We start from the raw sequence: 15,920 nt of genomic DNA, 5'->3' as shown, positions 1-15,920 counted from the left end.
GAAATTGTTATGTGAACTTGATCCTAGGGGCAGTGTATAAATGGGAAGTCACTGAGGGGGTTTAAAGGTCTGAAGTGTGAAAACTAACATATTAGAATTGTGACTTAGAAAGATTATTCAGTAGCTGAAGAGAGCATGCTTTGGAGAGGAACCAGACGAGAGGCATGGAAATCAGTTAAAAAAAATGTCATCATGATACAGGTAAGAAAAATGCTGGTCTCTAGACCACACAAGTAGCAATTTAGATAGAAGTTAATATACCCCCAATGTTAAGGGAATAGAATGGCAAAGATCTGGTGATTGGTGCAAAAATTAGTATCAAGAGAGGGAAGAGCAAAGAATGATTTTCATTTCTAGTTTACCTGGGTAGCTGATGGGATCTGTCAGATGGGACAGAGGAAGGAAATCTGGGGGACAGGGAGAAAGACTAAAGAGATTCTGAAATCTATTTTTGGACAGCCTTGAACAGTCTCTTCCAGAGCTAAATTCATCTTAAGGAATGGATGAAGGGCTCTGTATTGAAGTATTACAACTTTAACTCCACTGTATGACATATAATAGAACGACGTGTGTGTGTGTGTGTGTGTGTGTGTGTGTGTGTGTGTGTACACTTGTGTTGGAAATGGGATGTATATATAGGGGAAGACAGACTAGGTTAAAAAATGAAACTGTTGTTTTTTTTCCCTCAGACATAGAATTTACCTTCTGTATGTTGGTGGGCTGACCAAATCTGTGAATAAGCAACCGGTTCCATAGTGATTTATATGGATGAGCAAAGATGAGTTCCATGTGATGATGGTGTGCCCATATCAGGTACTGACAAAGTGGTAGCCAACTTGAAAAAGTAAGAAAGGTTGTAAACATTTTTTCAGATCTATCAGTAGAATTTATTACACCACATTTAGCGTTCTGAACTGTGTTAGCGGAAAGGACCAGCATTGCATAAGGTAGACTGTGTTTCCAAGCCAGACAGGAAACAGATAGCACACTGAGAAAAGTCACAGAGGTCAAGGAAGGGCCTCCAAAAGTATGAGCAAGGTTAAGGTAACAATGAGTGATGGTGAAGCTGCAGGGAAGGGGAGGAGGCGGTGACTGGAACTCTGAGAAATGTGGAGCTGTAGGAGGGAGCAGCAGCATCTGGTAAAGCAGAGTAACCACTGCCAAATCACAGCCCAGAGGGAGTGACTGAGGAACAAACTGCCCTGGGCTTTCTCTCCTCCTGGCATCTACTCCTGCCGGTGCCTCTCATGGGCTGAATCCAACTGGAAGCCAGAAGGCAAAGGAACCCAAATGTGTCATCCACAAAGGTCAGCTTAATGTGGCAAAGAACTGCATGGAGAAGAGAGTGGTTCTGCAGGGGCAAAGAAGAGCCATTCCACATGGGAATTTTCTTTCTCTGAGAAAAACATTTCCCCCTTGCATTTATTATTTAAAATTTTTTCTGTACTAAGATAATGCTAATATATGTGCCCAGTAATAAGGAGGCTCTCTGGATACACCAGGACCCTAGTACTGACAGTTATTGAAGAATCTGTCCTTATGCTCTGTGATGACCTAGAATTTTATGGTCTGTTAAGCAGAGTGTGGATATATACAATATGCTTGCAGGTAAGATGCATCTGACAATACGAGAGATAGGAGGGTGCTCCTAACATGGTGTAAAAGTTAGAACAACACTGAAATTATACGATGAGGAAACTGAGGGCTGAAGTGAATGTCAGAGCAGGGCAGGCATTCCCTATAGTGTATTGAACGTTACCTCTTATGTCAGAAGGAAAAAATTCAAAACTTGGCCTAAGCTGACAAGATCATTCTGGTATACTGGGAAAGAAGGCAGATGATATAACCAGGTCAAAATGTGCATTAGGCCATTTTGCTGTGCTGCCAGATGTTACATGTACAGTCCACCTTTCCAACGGTTTCAGCACCAGTGATCTGAGCAGATTCATAAAGCTTATCAGGAGTTTCTGTTATCTAAAGAACACATCGCTTGAACCAGCATACACCAGGAGTCAAGTTGCCCTTCAATCTAGACAACTGTATAAATTTCTTTGGATAAATGTCTTCATAAAGAAAAAACTCTAAAGTATTACAGGCATCAGAACTAGTACTTTACGATCTACTAAGAATTCAGAGGACTGTGTTTAGCATGACTTTACATCAGTGGATAACAGCAGCCAATCAATGTTTATTGGATAAAAGTAGTATTTGTCAGTTGTGGAGTTTCTGACTTGGGGCATTTGTATCATCTTCTGTAAGCATCTCCAGGTGAGGGGAGAAAAAAGGTTACTGGTGTCAGCTTTCATATTCTTTTTGGCAAATTCTTCTTGGTTGTAAAATTTTGTATATTAAAAGGAAGCTTAACAATTCTGGGGCTGATAGAAGGAAGGACAAACTTCATGTTCCAAGTTAAGTTGAGACATTTATTAAGTAACTTCCATGTGCTAAGTTGCTTAAAAAAATGGGCCCTGCCCTACAGGAGAGCTCACAATCGTATGAAGGAAACACAGTAGATAGATATTTTCAACCTAATGGGGGTAGGTTCTGTTTGCATACAGCTTAAGGCAAACTCCCTAATCATTTCAAATTTTCTCCAGTAAAACATTCTAAAATTAGCCATACTTTCAAATACCTGCCTGCTATGGAATTATGAGAGGTTCCCACGGCACAGGCTCTAGAACTCAGCTTTAAGGACAGAAACACCTTCTCCATCTATCAAGAGTGGAGAATTCTATGTGGGAGTTGCCTCTCCATAAACTCACAATTCACTGATGTGTAATGTGAGCATTATAATGGGAATTACAACAGGGAATTAAGCTAGTTAGAGGACTGTGGTTACCTGGCTGCACAGAAGGGACATACACGCATGGTTGGTACAACATAAAGACCAAGTAAGAAACTAGTAAGCATAGAAATTAATTACCAAGTTCATCAAAAACATAACAAAGACTTGGGCAATTTCAAGGGCGATCACAACATATTAAGTTGTTGCTCTCTAATCATGAAACAAAAACGCCAACTCAAGATCTGGAGTTTAAAAACAGACCCTTTTTAGGTCCAGAATGAATGGACCTTTTTTTTTTTAAAAGCTTTTTTTCCCCCTCAGCTTCCTCTCACCCTTATTTGTAAGTTACTTTAAAATAAAAACCTTTGCTTTTGTTTATAAAAAACTCAGGCTCCTTGCAGAAAACAGGGGAAAAGTAAAAGAATGAGGGACAAAAAGGTAGACACCCATAGTTATCACATAAAGCTAACTTCTTGAACATTGTGACTTTGTTCCTAGGAGGTCAGATCTTTTTCTATGTATCACTACATGTTTTGTATCATGTTTTATGTGTTGATCTTTAGTTTTAAGACCTTCTCCCGGGTCCATTGGACCTTGCTGTTATCTCACGATGACCTACTATCCACACCAGCAGTTCTCCTTAGTGTGCTTCACAATCACTTATAGGGCATGTCAGAACAGGCTGCTGGACCACCCAAGTTTCTGACTAAGTATGGGTGGGACCTGAAAGCCACCTTTCTATTGAGTTCTCAGGTAATACCAGATGCTCACTCATGCTGCTGGTTTAGGGTCACACTTTGAGAATCACAGAAAACTGAAAAACATAGAGACCAGTTGTTTCACCACTGGCACCATTAATACTTAGTGACACTATTTGAGTAGAATTTTTTTTCTCTTAAATTGATTTCATTTAGAAGATGAGTGTAATAGGTCATTTCATTGAAAGTCCAAAATGTACTCATATTTAATAGGAACTGGGTGTTCTTTGACTAGGAGAAGCTTCTAAGTGGTTTTGACCACAGCCATTCCACATTCAATAGTGAATTCTGAGCACGCAGAGGCCCTCGTTGGCCCCCAAATGTCCCCCCAACCTCATCTTCCATTAGTCATCCTCGACTTTAGCACCAAAATATTTATTCATAGCTCCCCACACTTCCCTTTACAGATGCCCTTCTCTGTACCTGGAATGCTTCCCTTTCCCAGCATTCTTCCAATCAGACTTAAAACCACAATTCAAATGTGCCTGTATGAGCTCTTCCCTGAAAACACTAAGCAGTATATCACTCCTTTGTACTTTAAGTATTTTGTTCTTTGTATGTTAATTAAACTATGTTTACCTACCTATGTTAATTAAGTCACATGATCCTAAATGGTAGGTAGTGTGTCATATTCCAATTCAAACCACTGACAAGTTTACAGTGTGCTGAGTTATACAGATAAACAGAGAGTTGCAATATATAAAACATAGTGCCTAACACAACACATGTACATGTGTTCCTATAATAAAAGATGGTATAGCGTAATGGACATGTGTAGCAGGCTTTGGTGCTAAACTACCCGAGTTCAAACCTTGGCTCTGCCACTAGCAGTGTAACATGGATAAATTACTAACGTCACACACCTTAGTTATCACACCTATAAAACATGGGTAAACAGAGATGCCCTCCTCAAAGGGCTGCTAGGCAAAAATGGGTTAATACATGTAAAATGCTTAGGGTAGTGCCTCGTACACGTGCTCAACAAGTGTTCACTAGTGTTATTTCTATACTGCAATAGGTTCAAGCTGGTTTTCTTCTCAAGAAAAACAACCTAGTTGGGGAAAATGACAGAAAGTTGTGAAAGATGTAACATAAAACAGAAAAGTTAGGTATTAGATGTCAAAAAATTAAGGACTAATGAAATAAATACACATTCTCCTGGGATGACTATTTTAAATAAAATCGCACACATCTGTATGTTTACGTTCAGGTGTGTTTCTTAAAAGATAAAGAAAGCCATTCTAATACTGGGTTGAGTCACATGAGATTATCTTCGTAGTTCAAGGACCATCAACCATTGGTATTAATAATTTGTGTTTCAGCCTAAACTTTCTAGTTATACTTTGATCTCAAAAACTGAAGATAAGCTCTTCACAGATAAATGTGGAAAGAGAAAGAAAGAAAGAGCAGAAAGAATTAGATATTCTGTATAACAGCAGAAAATAAAGGAATTCTGCTTCCACAGCACCTCTGGAGGATCCCTAATTCAACCCCAGAAAGTTGTAACATACAACTAAGTCAAATGTCTAGGAGAGAATCTTAAGGTAAATATTTTGAAGTGAATAATTAAGAATGCTTATTTTTTTTTAATGAATTCAGAAAAATCTCTACTGTCTCTTCATCTTGTATAAAAATACAGGTATTATATGTGATCTGTGATGAAGGAAGAAAGGGAAGGAAGGAGAGAGGGAGGGAAGGAGTGGGGAGGGAAGAAGGAAAAGGAAGGGAGAAAGAAAGAAAAAGACAATTATAGCCTTATTAGCCAACCATAAAGATACTAAACTCATACTTAACATTTTTCTATATAAATATAGTTTACAGCCATCAACTTGTAAAAGAGCACGTCAAACTTAATGTTAATCAAATTTTTTTAATAAAGAAAAATCAAAGGAATTATTTAACAAATATGCTCAAATGACAAAGACGATTTGTTTAGGAATCTTAATGATAGAGATGTATGCTAAGAGTATCACCATTAAAAAAAAAAAGACATTCATTCTATGACTAGAAAATACCTCAAGATAAAAATATTAATTCAATAAGAAAATATTTCATATTTATTTATCACAGAGACTGTAGATTTAATTAACTCATTTCTATATTAAGTTACTCAGTATACATTCCTTTCTCTAGTTGCTCATGCAAAAGAATAGGGAGTTTTTCTCAAAATAGAACAAGTCAGTGCCAACAGTTTCAAGTCATGACTTAAGAGTCAAGCCTAGACGAGCTTGGCTTGGAAGGCCATTTATATTCACCTGTACCCTGGTCTGATATCAGCTCTCTCCTTTTTAATGGTTACACTCTATTACTAATGAATGGTTCTTTATACTTACTCGACTGACAAGTTACAACAAATGTATTTATAAATCAATATGATATCATTTAACAGGGAGGAGAGTACCTGAAACCTAATTGACACCCTGGCACTGTTTTCAGAAAAACCACCTCATTCCAGCTAATAAATAAAAATAATATTTTAACACAAAGTATTCATCCTGCCTATGTGCTTCCCCTAAACTGTGGTGTAAGAGACTTAGAATTCAATAAAATCAGGATACAAAAAAATAATGAATACATCTTAAGAAAGGTAAAAAGTGTAAGTGAGAACTGTTTCCTGTAATTCTAACCACATTACCTCATGAGTAACTTAGACAATTATTATAAAAAAACAAATACTATAATGGAAATATAGGGATTCATTTATTACTTTTTGGTTTACAAACAAAGGCACCCAATAATGCTTCTATTTCTTATAAAAGACTATCGATATACATTTAAAACAAAAAAGCAAAAAACCCTGAACCAGTTCCTACAGACAAGCACAGAAAAGGGAGAGAAATAAGATTTTTCTCTTCCTGCTTCCAAACTTTATTACACAGATTCAGAAAATGTTTATTTTATGCCATCCCCAAGTCAAAGAATGTATTGCCATGCTTCTCGGTGATGAGTTATTAAACATATTAATGTTGCCAAGTCAAGTTTACTTATAGTTACAATGACTTCACAAGTGACAAATGCATATGCCAGAATTATAAGAATCAAGAGTGAATGGGGGAAAAACAATGTTTAAAATGTAGCTTTATCAAATGAGTTAAATGATTTATTAGATTTATTTAACAGGCTATCCTGTTAAAATTTGAGTCTGAGTGTAAAAATATAATCAGAAAAAACTAAAAAACCAGGTCTAGCAAATGACACCAATACAAATGATTTCTAAAATCTTTATGTTTGAGTTAAGCTCAAGGTCAAGTTGGTGAGGATTAACAACCTATGTATGTTTTTATACTAATTTTAAAACTTTTAAGTTCCAGAATGATATATTAATTTATTCATTAGCTTTAACAAAAGAATTCTAAACACACAAAATTAATGCAGTGGCCTTAGCACCCTCCCAATTATCATTTCCTCAAGTTAGATTACAATAATAATGACAGAGTTCAAAGATACACACCTCCCATGTACTTCACATGCCTGCTAAAGTTGTACCTGATTCTTCTGCAAGATACAGATAATTCATCTAAGTATATTCAGCAGATGTATAAAAATCATACAAATGTTAGCATATTTTCAACACATTATGGAAATGTATTGGAGAGACGGAGCATTCAAAGGATAGAGCATCTATAGTTAATTATGTGGGCCACTTTAAATCAAAGGCATCATCATTTATTCCATTCTTAGACACTGCCATGGTCTCTCACACCTTATAAAAGGTATGGTCCTAGACCAGAGACTTCAGTATCACTGCAAAGAATATATAATATATATGTATATACATATTTCTTTTAAAATAATGTTTTAAAAGTTTACTACAGAAAATCTGGCTTCAACATGGAAGCATTTTCCTTTTCAAGATTATACATCTGCATGGAAGAAGGTGATTTCCTTTACATTTAATTTTTTCACAATAATAAAATAAACTTCTTATACATTGCATCTGAATTGACGAAGAAAATTAAGATTAAAGTTCTATGTAACTTTCTGTATTGTAAACTGACTTCATCAAACATATTCAAGATACACTGTTAATGATTTAAATATAGTACAACTTGATCAGCTAAATTAGAACATGTTATGCTGATCTGTTAAACCAAATGTGTGTTACAACAGTAAGGAGAATTAACTACTATTAAGATTTAAAGGGAATTATAATGTATCATTAAAATATACATCAATTTTCTTGCTATGACTTGTTTCTATAACTCATTTCTTTCTAAAAGCTAAAACCACATGCACAAAAATAAAAGGTATCTTTAAACTCATTCAACAGTTTGCTACTTTATGTGGTATGTAAATAAAGTTCTTTATTTAATCTTATACACATTATTCTATGCATTATTTTTCTTGAAGGAATTCAGCTCTCAAGGTCAAAAGTTAGTATGTGTTTACACACATATGAGAACATTTTCTTAATGTTATGACTACCTGCAAATACAGTCTTCCATAGTAATGTACTTTCAGCTTTAATTGGACAGTATAAGCCTTTTAAAGTCCCGTTAGTAAAATCTATAAAGGGAGGCGAGCACAAGTATGATGAACTCCTCCCTGCGCCCACACCTCATTATCAAGGTCTCAAGGAATCATCCAGCTTCAAAACAGGAACAAAATGTCACAGAATTGGTTCTTATTTGGTCATAATGTGGTCAAGAAAAATGTACTCCTATTCTTCTTAATACTAATAGTTTTAGTGAATTTTCATTTTCCTTCTAAAAACACATGGCATATGCTGATATGGATTCTCAAACTCATTTAGATCCAGTAGGGTCTCTATAATAATATATAGCCTTCTGATTATGAAAGTAACTGATTGCTTATAGAAAATGATATGTATCAGACCTCTAACCAGAGAAAGAAGGAAAATGAAAATGTGCCTTTCACATTTGAGACCATTCAGTAACTTACAGGATGATGTGAAAATAGTCTGGCTTTAATTTTAACAAAACTAAAAATCACTTCAACTGATGATAAAAATCAAACACTGAAGAATCAAATATCTACCAACTTAGCTAGTATTCCCATCCAAATAAATGCTTTCCACTGTACTAAATATTATAATTAGAAAATCACTCTATGTTAAGGCATATTTTAATTAATATGTTCCAGAATTGCACAGTTATACTGGTCAGTATTCCTATCTCCCCCTCCTACCCTTACCCAACCCTATTCCCCCAGGGATCAAAATGTTAAGTCATGGTTTTGGTGGCTATTACAGATTTGAGTTGGCATACCACAGTGTATTCACTAGGCTTTTATGAGTATACATTAAAATGTTACATAAAATGTACCATAATTTACTCCACATTCTGAGCTAAGATGGTTTAATGTCTTGACAAAAGGTGAAACGACTTAAGTACATTTTACGCATTTAGACCACCATATGCATAGATGTTCTAATGCTAAATTCTTGTCTTCAGTATCTCATAGTGCTGGATGCTCGGAAGTAAGACAGAAACTTGTAACACAGACTAACCACAAAGTACCAGATGTTTCTTGCCATTTGTGATCTTGCAATAAAAATGCGCCAAATCAGGATCACAAGGATAGTATTGAAACCATAACGTATGTTCCTCAACCTGGAAAGCAGATCAAGAAATGTATTGGATACTATCTTCTAGAAAAGAATATTGTTGGATAGCAGATAATTCATATTCAATTCTTAATCTAATCAAAGTTCAAATCCATATTAATTTGAAACTTACTTAAAAATTAACTAGAAATTAGAAAGTTAGCAAACATCAGAAACACCTGACTGCACATTCTGGACAGCAATCCATCAAACAATGCATTACTTCTATTAACAATAATAACACAAAAGTTTTTTGTAACATTTGGGATGTAAATTTACTTATTAACAAGTACTATTAAGCAGCCTTCTGTATGCCCTAAATGGTGCTAGACAGCAAGTATGTTGGGTAAAACAGAAATATCTCTTGTACTTCCAGAGCTTATCTCATCTAAAAAGGGAGATTCATTACATACATCATCCTATAGACAAAATAAATATTTTTGGACATCTTTAGCTGCTTGCAAGTTGTCAGACAAAAGAACTTACTCCTTCAGTTATAGCTCTCTGTCAAGATCAAAAGTCAACTGGACAAGTCCTCATACCATGAATGAAACATGGTACTTGCTCTACACAGGAAGACCCTCCCATTCTCAAAGAGCAAGATGCTCATGTTTCAAAGCATTTTTGATGTTTTTTTAACAGTGTTAGAAAGGAATCTAAATTCTTTAGGTATGCCATAACATTACATAAATTCCACTAACTTAAACAGGCAGTGAAAGATATAGGGCTACAGTTGATCCTTAAACAATGTGGGGGTTGGGGCATCAATCCTGCACACAATTGAAAATCCAAATATAACTTTATAGTCAGCCCTTCTTACCTGTATTTCCATATCAGTAAATTTAACCAACTTCACATTGTGTGGTACTATAGTATGTATTTATTGAAAAAACACCACGTATAAATGGATCCACACAGTTCAAATCCATGTTATTCAATGCTTAACTGTACAATATATGAGCAATGGGTGTAGACAAAAGAACTTTGCTCTGCCACTTAATACAATATGACCTTTCAAATACAACTTCCCTAAGTCTCCATTTCTTCATCTACACAACTATCTGCCCTATAAAGTCTCAAAAGAGTTGAAAGAGCAAGAATAATGTGAGTTTTGAAAACTGTTATAAAAATGGTATTAAAATTACTATGAATAAAAGAGATTACTATTAAAACTAATTGCATCTCTGAATAATAGATTAATAGTAATTTTTTCTCTTCTGTTTTCTAAGTGTTTTTTAACAATTAGTACATATTAGTTTTATAAGAGGCTAAGGGGAAAAGAATGTGAAAGACTAGAGATCTCTTCAAGAAAATGAGAGATACCAAGGGAACATTTCACGCAAAGATGGATTTGATAAACGACAGAAATGGTATGGACCTAACAGAAGCAGAAGATATTAAGAAGAGGTGGCAAGAATACACAGGAGAACTGTACAAAAATGATCTTCACGACCCAGATAATCATGACGGTGTGATCACTCACCTAAAGCCAGACATCCTGGAATGTGAAGTCAAGCGGGCCTTAGAAAGCATCACTACGAACAAAGTTAGTGGATGTGACAGAATTCCAGTTGAGCTATTTCAAACCCTGAAAGATGATGCTGTCAAAGTGCTGCACTCAATATGCCAGCAAATTTGGAAAACTCAGCAGTGGCCACAGGACTGGAAAAGGTCCGTTTTCATTCCAATCCCTAAGAAAGGCAATCCCAAAGAGTGCTCAAACTACCGCACAATTGCACTCATCTCACACACTAGTAAAGTAATGCTCAAAATTCTCCAAGCCAGGCTTCAGCAATATGTAAACGGAGAATTTCCAGATGTACAAGCTGGTTTTAGAAAAGGGAGAGGAACCAGAGATCAAATTGCTAACATCCACTGGATCATCAAAAAAGCAAGAGAGTTCCAGAAAAACATCTATTTCTGCTTTATTGACTACACCAAAGCCTTCGACTGTGTGGATCATAATAAACTGTGGAAAATTCTGAAAGAGATGGAATACCAGACCACCTGACCTGCCTCTTGAGAAACCTGTATGCAGGTCAGGAAGCAACAGTTAGAACTGGACATGGAACAACAGACTGGTTCCAAATAGCAAAAGGAGTACGTCAAGGCTGTATACTGTCACCCTGCTTATTTAACTTATATGCAGAGTACGTCATGAGAAACGCTGGGCTGGAGGAAGCACAAGCTGGAATCAAGATTGCCGGGAGAAATATCACTAACCTCAGATATGCAGATGACACCACCCTTATGGCAGAAACTGAAGATGAACTAAAAAGCCTCTTGATGAAAGTGAAAGAGGAGAGTGAAAAAGTTGGCTTAAAGCTCAACATTCAGAAATCTAAGATCATGGCATCTGGTCCCATCCCCTCATGGGAAATAGATGGGGAGACAGTGCAAACAGTGTCAGACTTTATTTTTTTGGACTCCAAAATCACTGCAGATGGTGACGGCAGCCATGAAATTAAAAGACGCTTACTCCTTGGAAGGAAAGTTATGACCAACCTAGACAGCATATTAAAAAGCAGAGAGATTACTTTGCCAACAAAGGTCCGTCTGATCAAGGCTATGGTTTTTCCAGTGGTTATGTGTGGATGTGAGAGTTGGACTGTGAAGAAAGCTGAGCGCCGAACAATTGATGCTTTTGAACTGTGGTGTTGGAGAAGACTCTTGAGAGTCCCTTGGACTGCACGGAGATCCAACCAGTCCATCCTGAAGGAGATCAGTCCTGGGTGTTCACTGGAAGGACTGATGCTGAAGCTGAAACTCCAATACTTTGGCCACCTCATGCGAAGAGTTGACTTGTTGGAAAAGACCCTGATGCTGGGAGGGATTGGGGGCAGGAGGAGAAGGGGACGACAGAGAATGAGATGGCTGGATGGCATCACCGACTCGATGGACATGAGTTTGAGTAAACTCCGGGAGTTTGTGATGGACAGGGAGGCCTGGCGTGCTGCGGTTCATGGGGTTACAAAGAGTCAGACACGACTGAGCGACTGAACTGAACTGAAGGGAAAAAGAATAACTATTTTACAAACAAAGAAAAAGCTCTACACTGAATAATGTATTATTAGATCTCTTTTCCTCTTCTAAAGATGTATTTCAATAAGATAGAAGAAACTTTACATTATCTCCAGTTTAAAATACATTTTTATTATCTCCTGATATCTTTACTTCTTCAGTAGGAATAAGGGAAGATGAAAGTAATATTTAAAACTAAATTCCACTTGACTTTCTTACTAATGAATAGTATAAACTGATGAAAACAGTAAGCTTCAATAGTCATAGGTTAAATCAAACTACCAGAGTTACAGTCCAAAGGCAACCACTTTCCTAAATACAATATATTATTAGCAATATCTCAATTTAACAGCTTAGGAAAAAACTAGTTATTTCATAAGGAAGACAAGATGAAAACAAACCCATATAAAACTTACTTGTTCAGATGTTTTCTAGCTGCAGGAAGGCCAGACATTTCTTCATTCAGTACATATTTCTTAGTTCCCATACAGTAGTTCTCTATATATTCTGCCCAATGTAACTGCCGTACATCAATATTAAAAGTCTACACAAGCAAAAAAATTACTGGTTATTTTCTTGAATAATTTTTTTCATAACCAGTCAAAAATTAACTTTTTCCAAAGGCTAATTCCACAGGACATGCTTACAAAATGTTTACCATATTAATTTTTAAAATCTTACTGCTACTCACAAAAAAAGTTCTTACTCCTATTGCATTATCTTCCATTAAACACAGAAACAATACACTTATTTCCAGTTTACTTCTATCTACAGTATCTCTTCCTTTTGAACATCTTGCATTTTACACAGATTAATTTTCCTAGAGAATAGTATTGACATTAAGAGAAAGAATGTGACTTTCTTTTTTTAAGAAGAATGAAAGCTGGCTTAGGAGTTTAGGTAACAGTAAGTAGGCCATTTGATGAAAATAGTAGATAAATATAGAAAAGAAAGCATTATAAAAATGCTACTTCATGACAAAATAAAAGGGCCTATACTCTGCTCAGAGCTCTTCCACACACAATCAGGTAATTTTTTTGGTGTGATAAACAGATTATTCACAATTTAATTTACCATCACACCTCTCTGAAAATAGCAAGCTCTAGACTAAAAATAAAAAAGCTACCATAAATAAATCATTAAAGTACCACAGCACAGCAATGGAGACTTAAGATATGAGATAATATGAGAAGGTCATACATTTGAGTAACTGGATTCCCACAGGAAAAGTGAAAAAGAATAGAAAAAAAGCAGTATCTAAAAAGACAATGGCTGGAAATTTTCCAAAAATTGTGAGCCATCAAGCCACAGATTCAAAACACACACATACCATATATACATACATGTATCTATACATATTAGAGTAAAACTGCTGAAAGTCAAAGAAAGAAAATTTTTTTAAAACAGAAGAGGCACTGAAGATTACCTCCAAAGAAACAGCTACTAGCCTGACCACTGACATCTCAAAAGAAGCAATGGAAGCAGAAAGATTATGAGAAGTTATCTTCCAAGTGCTCAAAGAAAGCTTGCTAACATAGAATTCTACAGCAGTATGAATATCACTGAAGAATAAAAATACTCCAAGAATAAAAACTGAGATAATCTAACACCAATAGAAGACAAACACTAGAGAAAGTACACTAGTGGGTACTCTTTAGGCAGAATGAAAATGATTCCAGACTGAAGTCTGAAATCATCAGAGGAGGATGGAGGAAGAAATAAGAGCAGTAAAAAGACAACTATGCTGGTAAATCTGTATGAATGCTAATTGACTAGATTACACATTTTAGCCTTTGCATTATCCAAGAAAAGGTGGAGCTGTCAATATTTTATTAGGCCTTGCTAAATTAAGAAATGATATTAAAGCAGGAAAAAATCAGCCTCCAGGCTTCCCTGATGGCTCAGTGGTAAAGAAACCACCTGCCAATGCAGGAGATGCCAGTTCGATCCCTGGGTCAGGAAGATCCCCTGGAGAAGGAAATGGCGACCTCTCCAATATTTTGCCTAGGAAATCCCATGAACAGAGGAGCCTGGTGAGCTATAGTCTGTGCAGGAGCAAAAGAGTTGGACACTACTTAGCAACAACAACAAAGCTAAACAAAACAATCATTTCTAACTATGAGATTTAAGTAGAACACTAAAGTAACATAACCACATAAGTGAGTGGGGGGTGGTAATCAGAGCAAAAACATTTTATGGTCCTGAGTGTCATTAAGGAAGAGGCTATACAAGTTTCTCAAGTTTTGTTAAGTGTGCATGGTCAAATATCTAAGGTAACCTGAAAAAGGAAATTCATGAGAGTTTAAGTTTCAAACTAACAGAAAGCAAAACGTGGAATGGCAAAAAGTAGAAGACTATTTGACAAGCAATTTCTGAGACGTTTTGCTTAAAACTTAAAACAGTATTTGGGGGGAAAATGCATAAAGAAGTAAAAATTCTCTTTGAACCTGACATTAAAAGAGAAAAAGAGAATCAACATTTCAATCATGCTTTGAAAATATTTCTGCTACTCTTATACTTAATTATAAAATTCTAAGATAAAGCAACTTTATTTTATTACCAATTATGATTGAAAATGGGACACTATAAATAGATCAACTTTCTTATTGCACAATGGTTGTGGAAAATATCCAATTATTTCTCAGGTTGCTAATTAGCATACTCTAATTAGTATGCTCCTTATTTTCTAATATAAAACAAAAAATACTTGCCTTTTTATCTTCAGGGTTTAGTTGATTCATTAACATATTGACATTGTCAGTATTCCAAACCCAAGAATTACTTGTGAAATATTCAAGAAACACCATAGCTTTGTGAAGACGAGTTATTGTTTTCATCATCCTGTATTATAAGAAAAACTGAGATTCATAATTTGCATACATAAGGAAAAATCTCACTACCACCCAGGGAACCAATTTCTATTTTGAGACACTGACAGTAAAATAGTAACATGTAGTTCAATAAGTATACCAAATCACCAGAAATAAGAATATTTCTGCATCTTGGAACATTATATAAACACAAAACAACAACAAAAAAAATTAAGCAGCAGTAAATGAAATTAATATTGCCTAAGGAGAGTTCTGCTGATATATGAAATGGAATATTTCAAGGCCAAATTTTCTACATATAATACTAAGCAAATAAATGAATTCAATTAGCATTCTTTTCCTTTTTTGTTCCTTAAATCACATTTTAGTTCAGCTTCATTTTAGTAAGATTTTCTGTGAATTCATAACATACTGTTACATTTTATTTATTTTTTTTTTCATACTGTTACATTTTAATCTCAACTCTTCAGCATCATGGAAGCAAAGTATACAGAAATATTCATTTGCCATTTAGTTAACTCTATTTTAAACAACTTGCTCTTGAGCACCTACAGGCGCCTGGATGTGCCATGAAATCAATGACTCATATTGACAACTTTTTCAAATAGATATTCAATATATTCCCTAATCTTCCCAAATCCCCAATATTCATCTTTATAGGAATAAGAAAGTTCGATGCTTTTCTGTTTCTTTTTAAAAGGGCGAGGAGCTTTAATCTTTAAATTTGGCATTTTATATATCATGGTTCACTGTAAGTCATTGATATCACAACACTAACCAGAACAGTAACATCTACACAATAATAATCAATGATAGGGAGAGAAATAGAAGGCAGAACTTTTTGAAACAAACACACCAAAAATTCCTAATCCCTGATAAAAAGAAAAATTATATGTGAAGAAATACTTTAAAAGAATTCTATTTATAGTCCCACAATTAGGATTAGCATTATGCAGTTT

At 35.4% G+C, this 15,920-nt stretch overlaps 1 protein-coding gene across 5 annotated transcripts in view; it reads right to left on the bottom strand.

Annotated features, from left to right (window-relative positions):
- Positions 1 to 6,224: 6,224 nt before the first annotated feature.
- Positions 6,225 to 15,920, bottom strand: part of FAR1 (fatty acyl-CoA reductase 1) — a 69,654-nt gene continuing 59,958 nt past the window's right edge. For all 5 annotated transcript variants that reach the window (XM_020873021.2, XM_070473401.1, XM_070473402.1 and 2 more), the window contains 3 exons: positions 14,842 to 14,971; positions 12,547 to 12,674; positions 6,225 to 9,116 (listed from right to left, as the gene is read on the bottom strand). In XM_020873021.2, the coding sequence (XP_020728680.1) occupies positions 8,954 to 9,116; positions 12,547 to 12,674; positions 14,842 to 14,971 (421 nt within the window). In that variant the 3' untranslated portion in view covers positions 6,225 to 8,953. The remainder of the gene's footprint in view (positions 9,117 to 12,546; positions 12,675 to 14,841; positions 14,972 to 15,920) is intronic.

Source organism: Odocoileus virginianus, chromosome 10 (genome assembly GCF_023699985.2).
Source record: "Odocoileus virginianus isolate 20LAN1187 ecotype Illinois chromosome 10, Ovbor_1.2, whole genome shotgun sequence".
In the NCBI taxonomy this organism is placed as follows: Eukaryota; Metazoa; Chordata; class Mammalia; order Artiodactyla; family Cervidae; genus Odocoileus; species Odocoileus virginianus.
The sequence above is the reverse complement of the archived record's forward strand: the minus strand, read 5'-3'. Positions and strand labels throughout refer to the sequence as shown.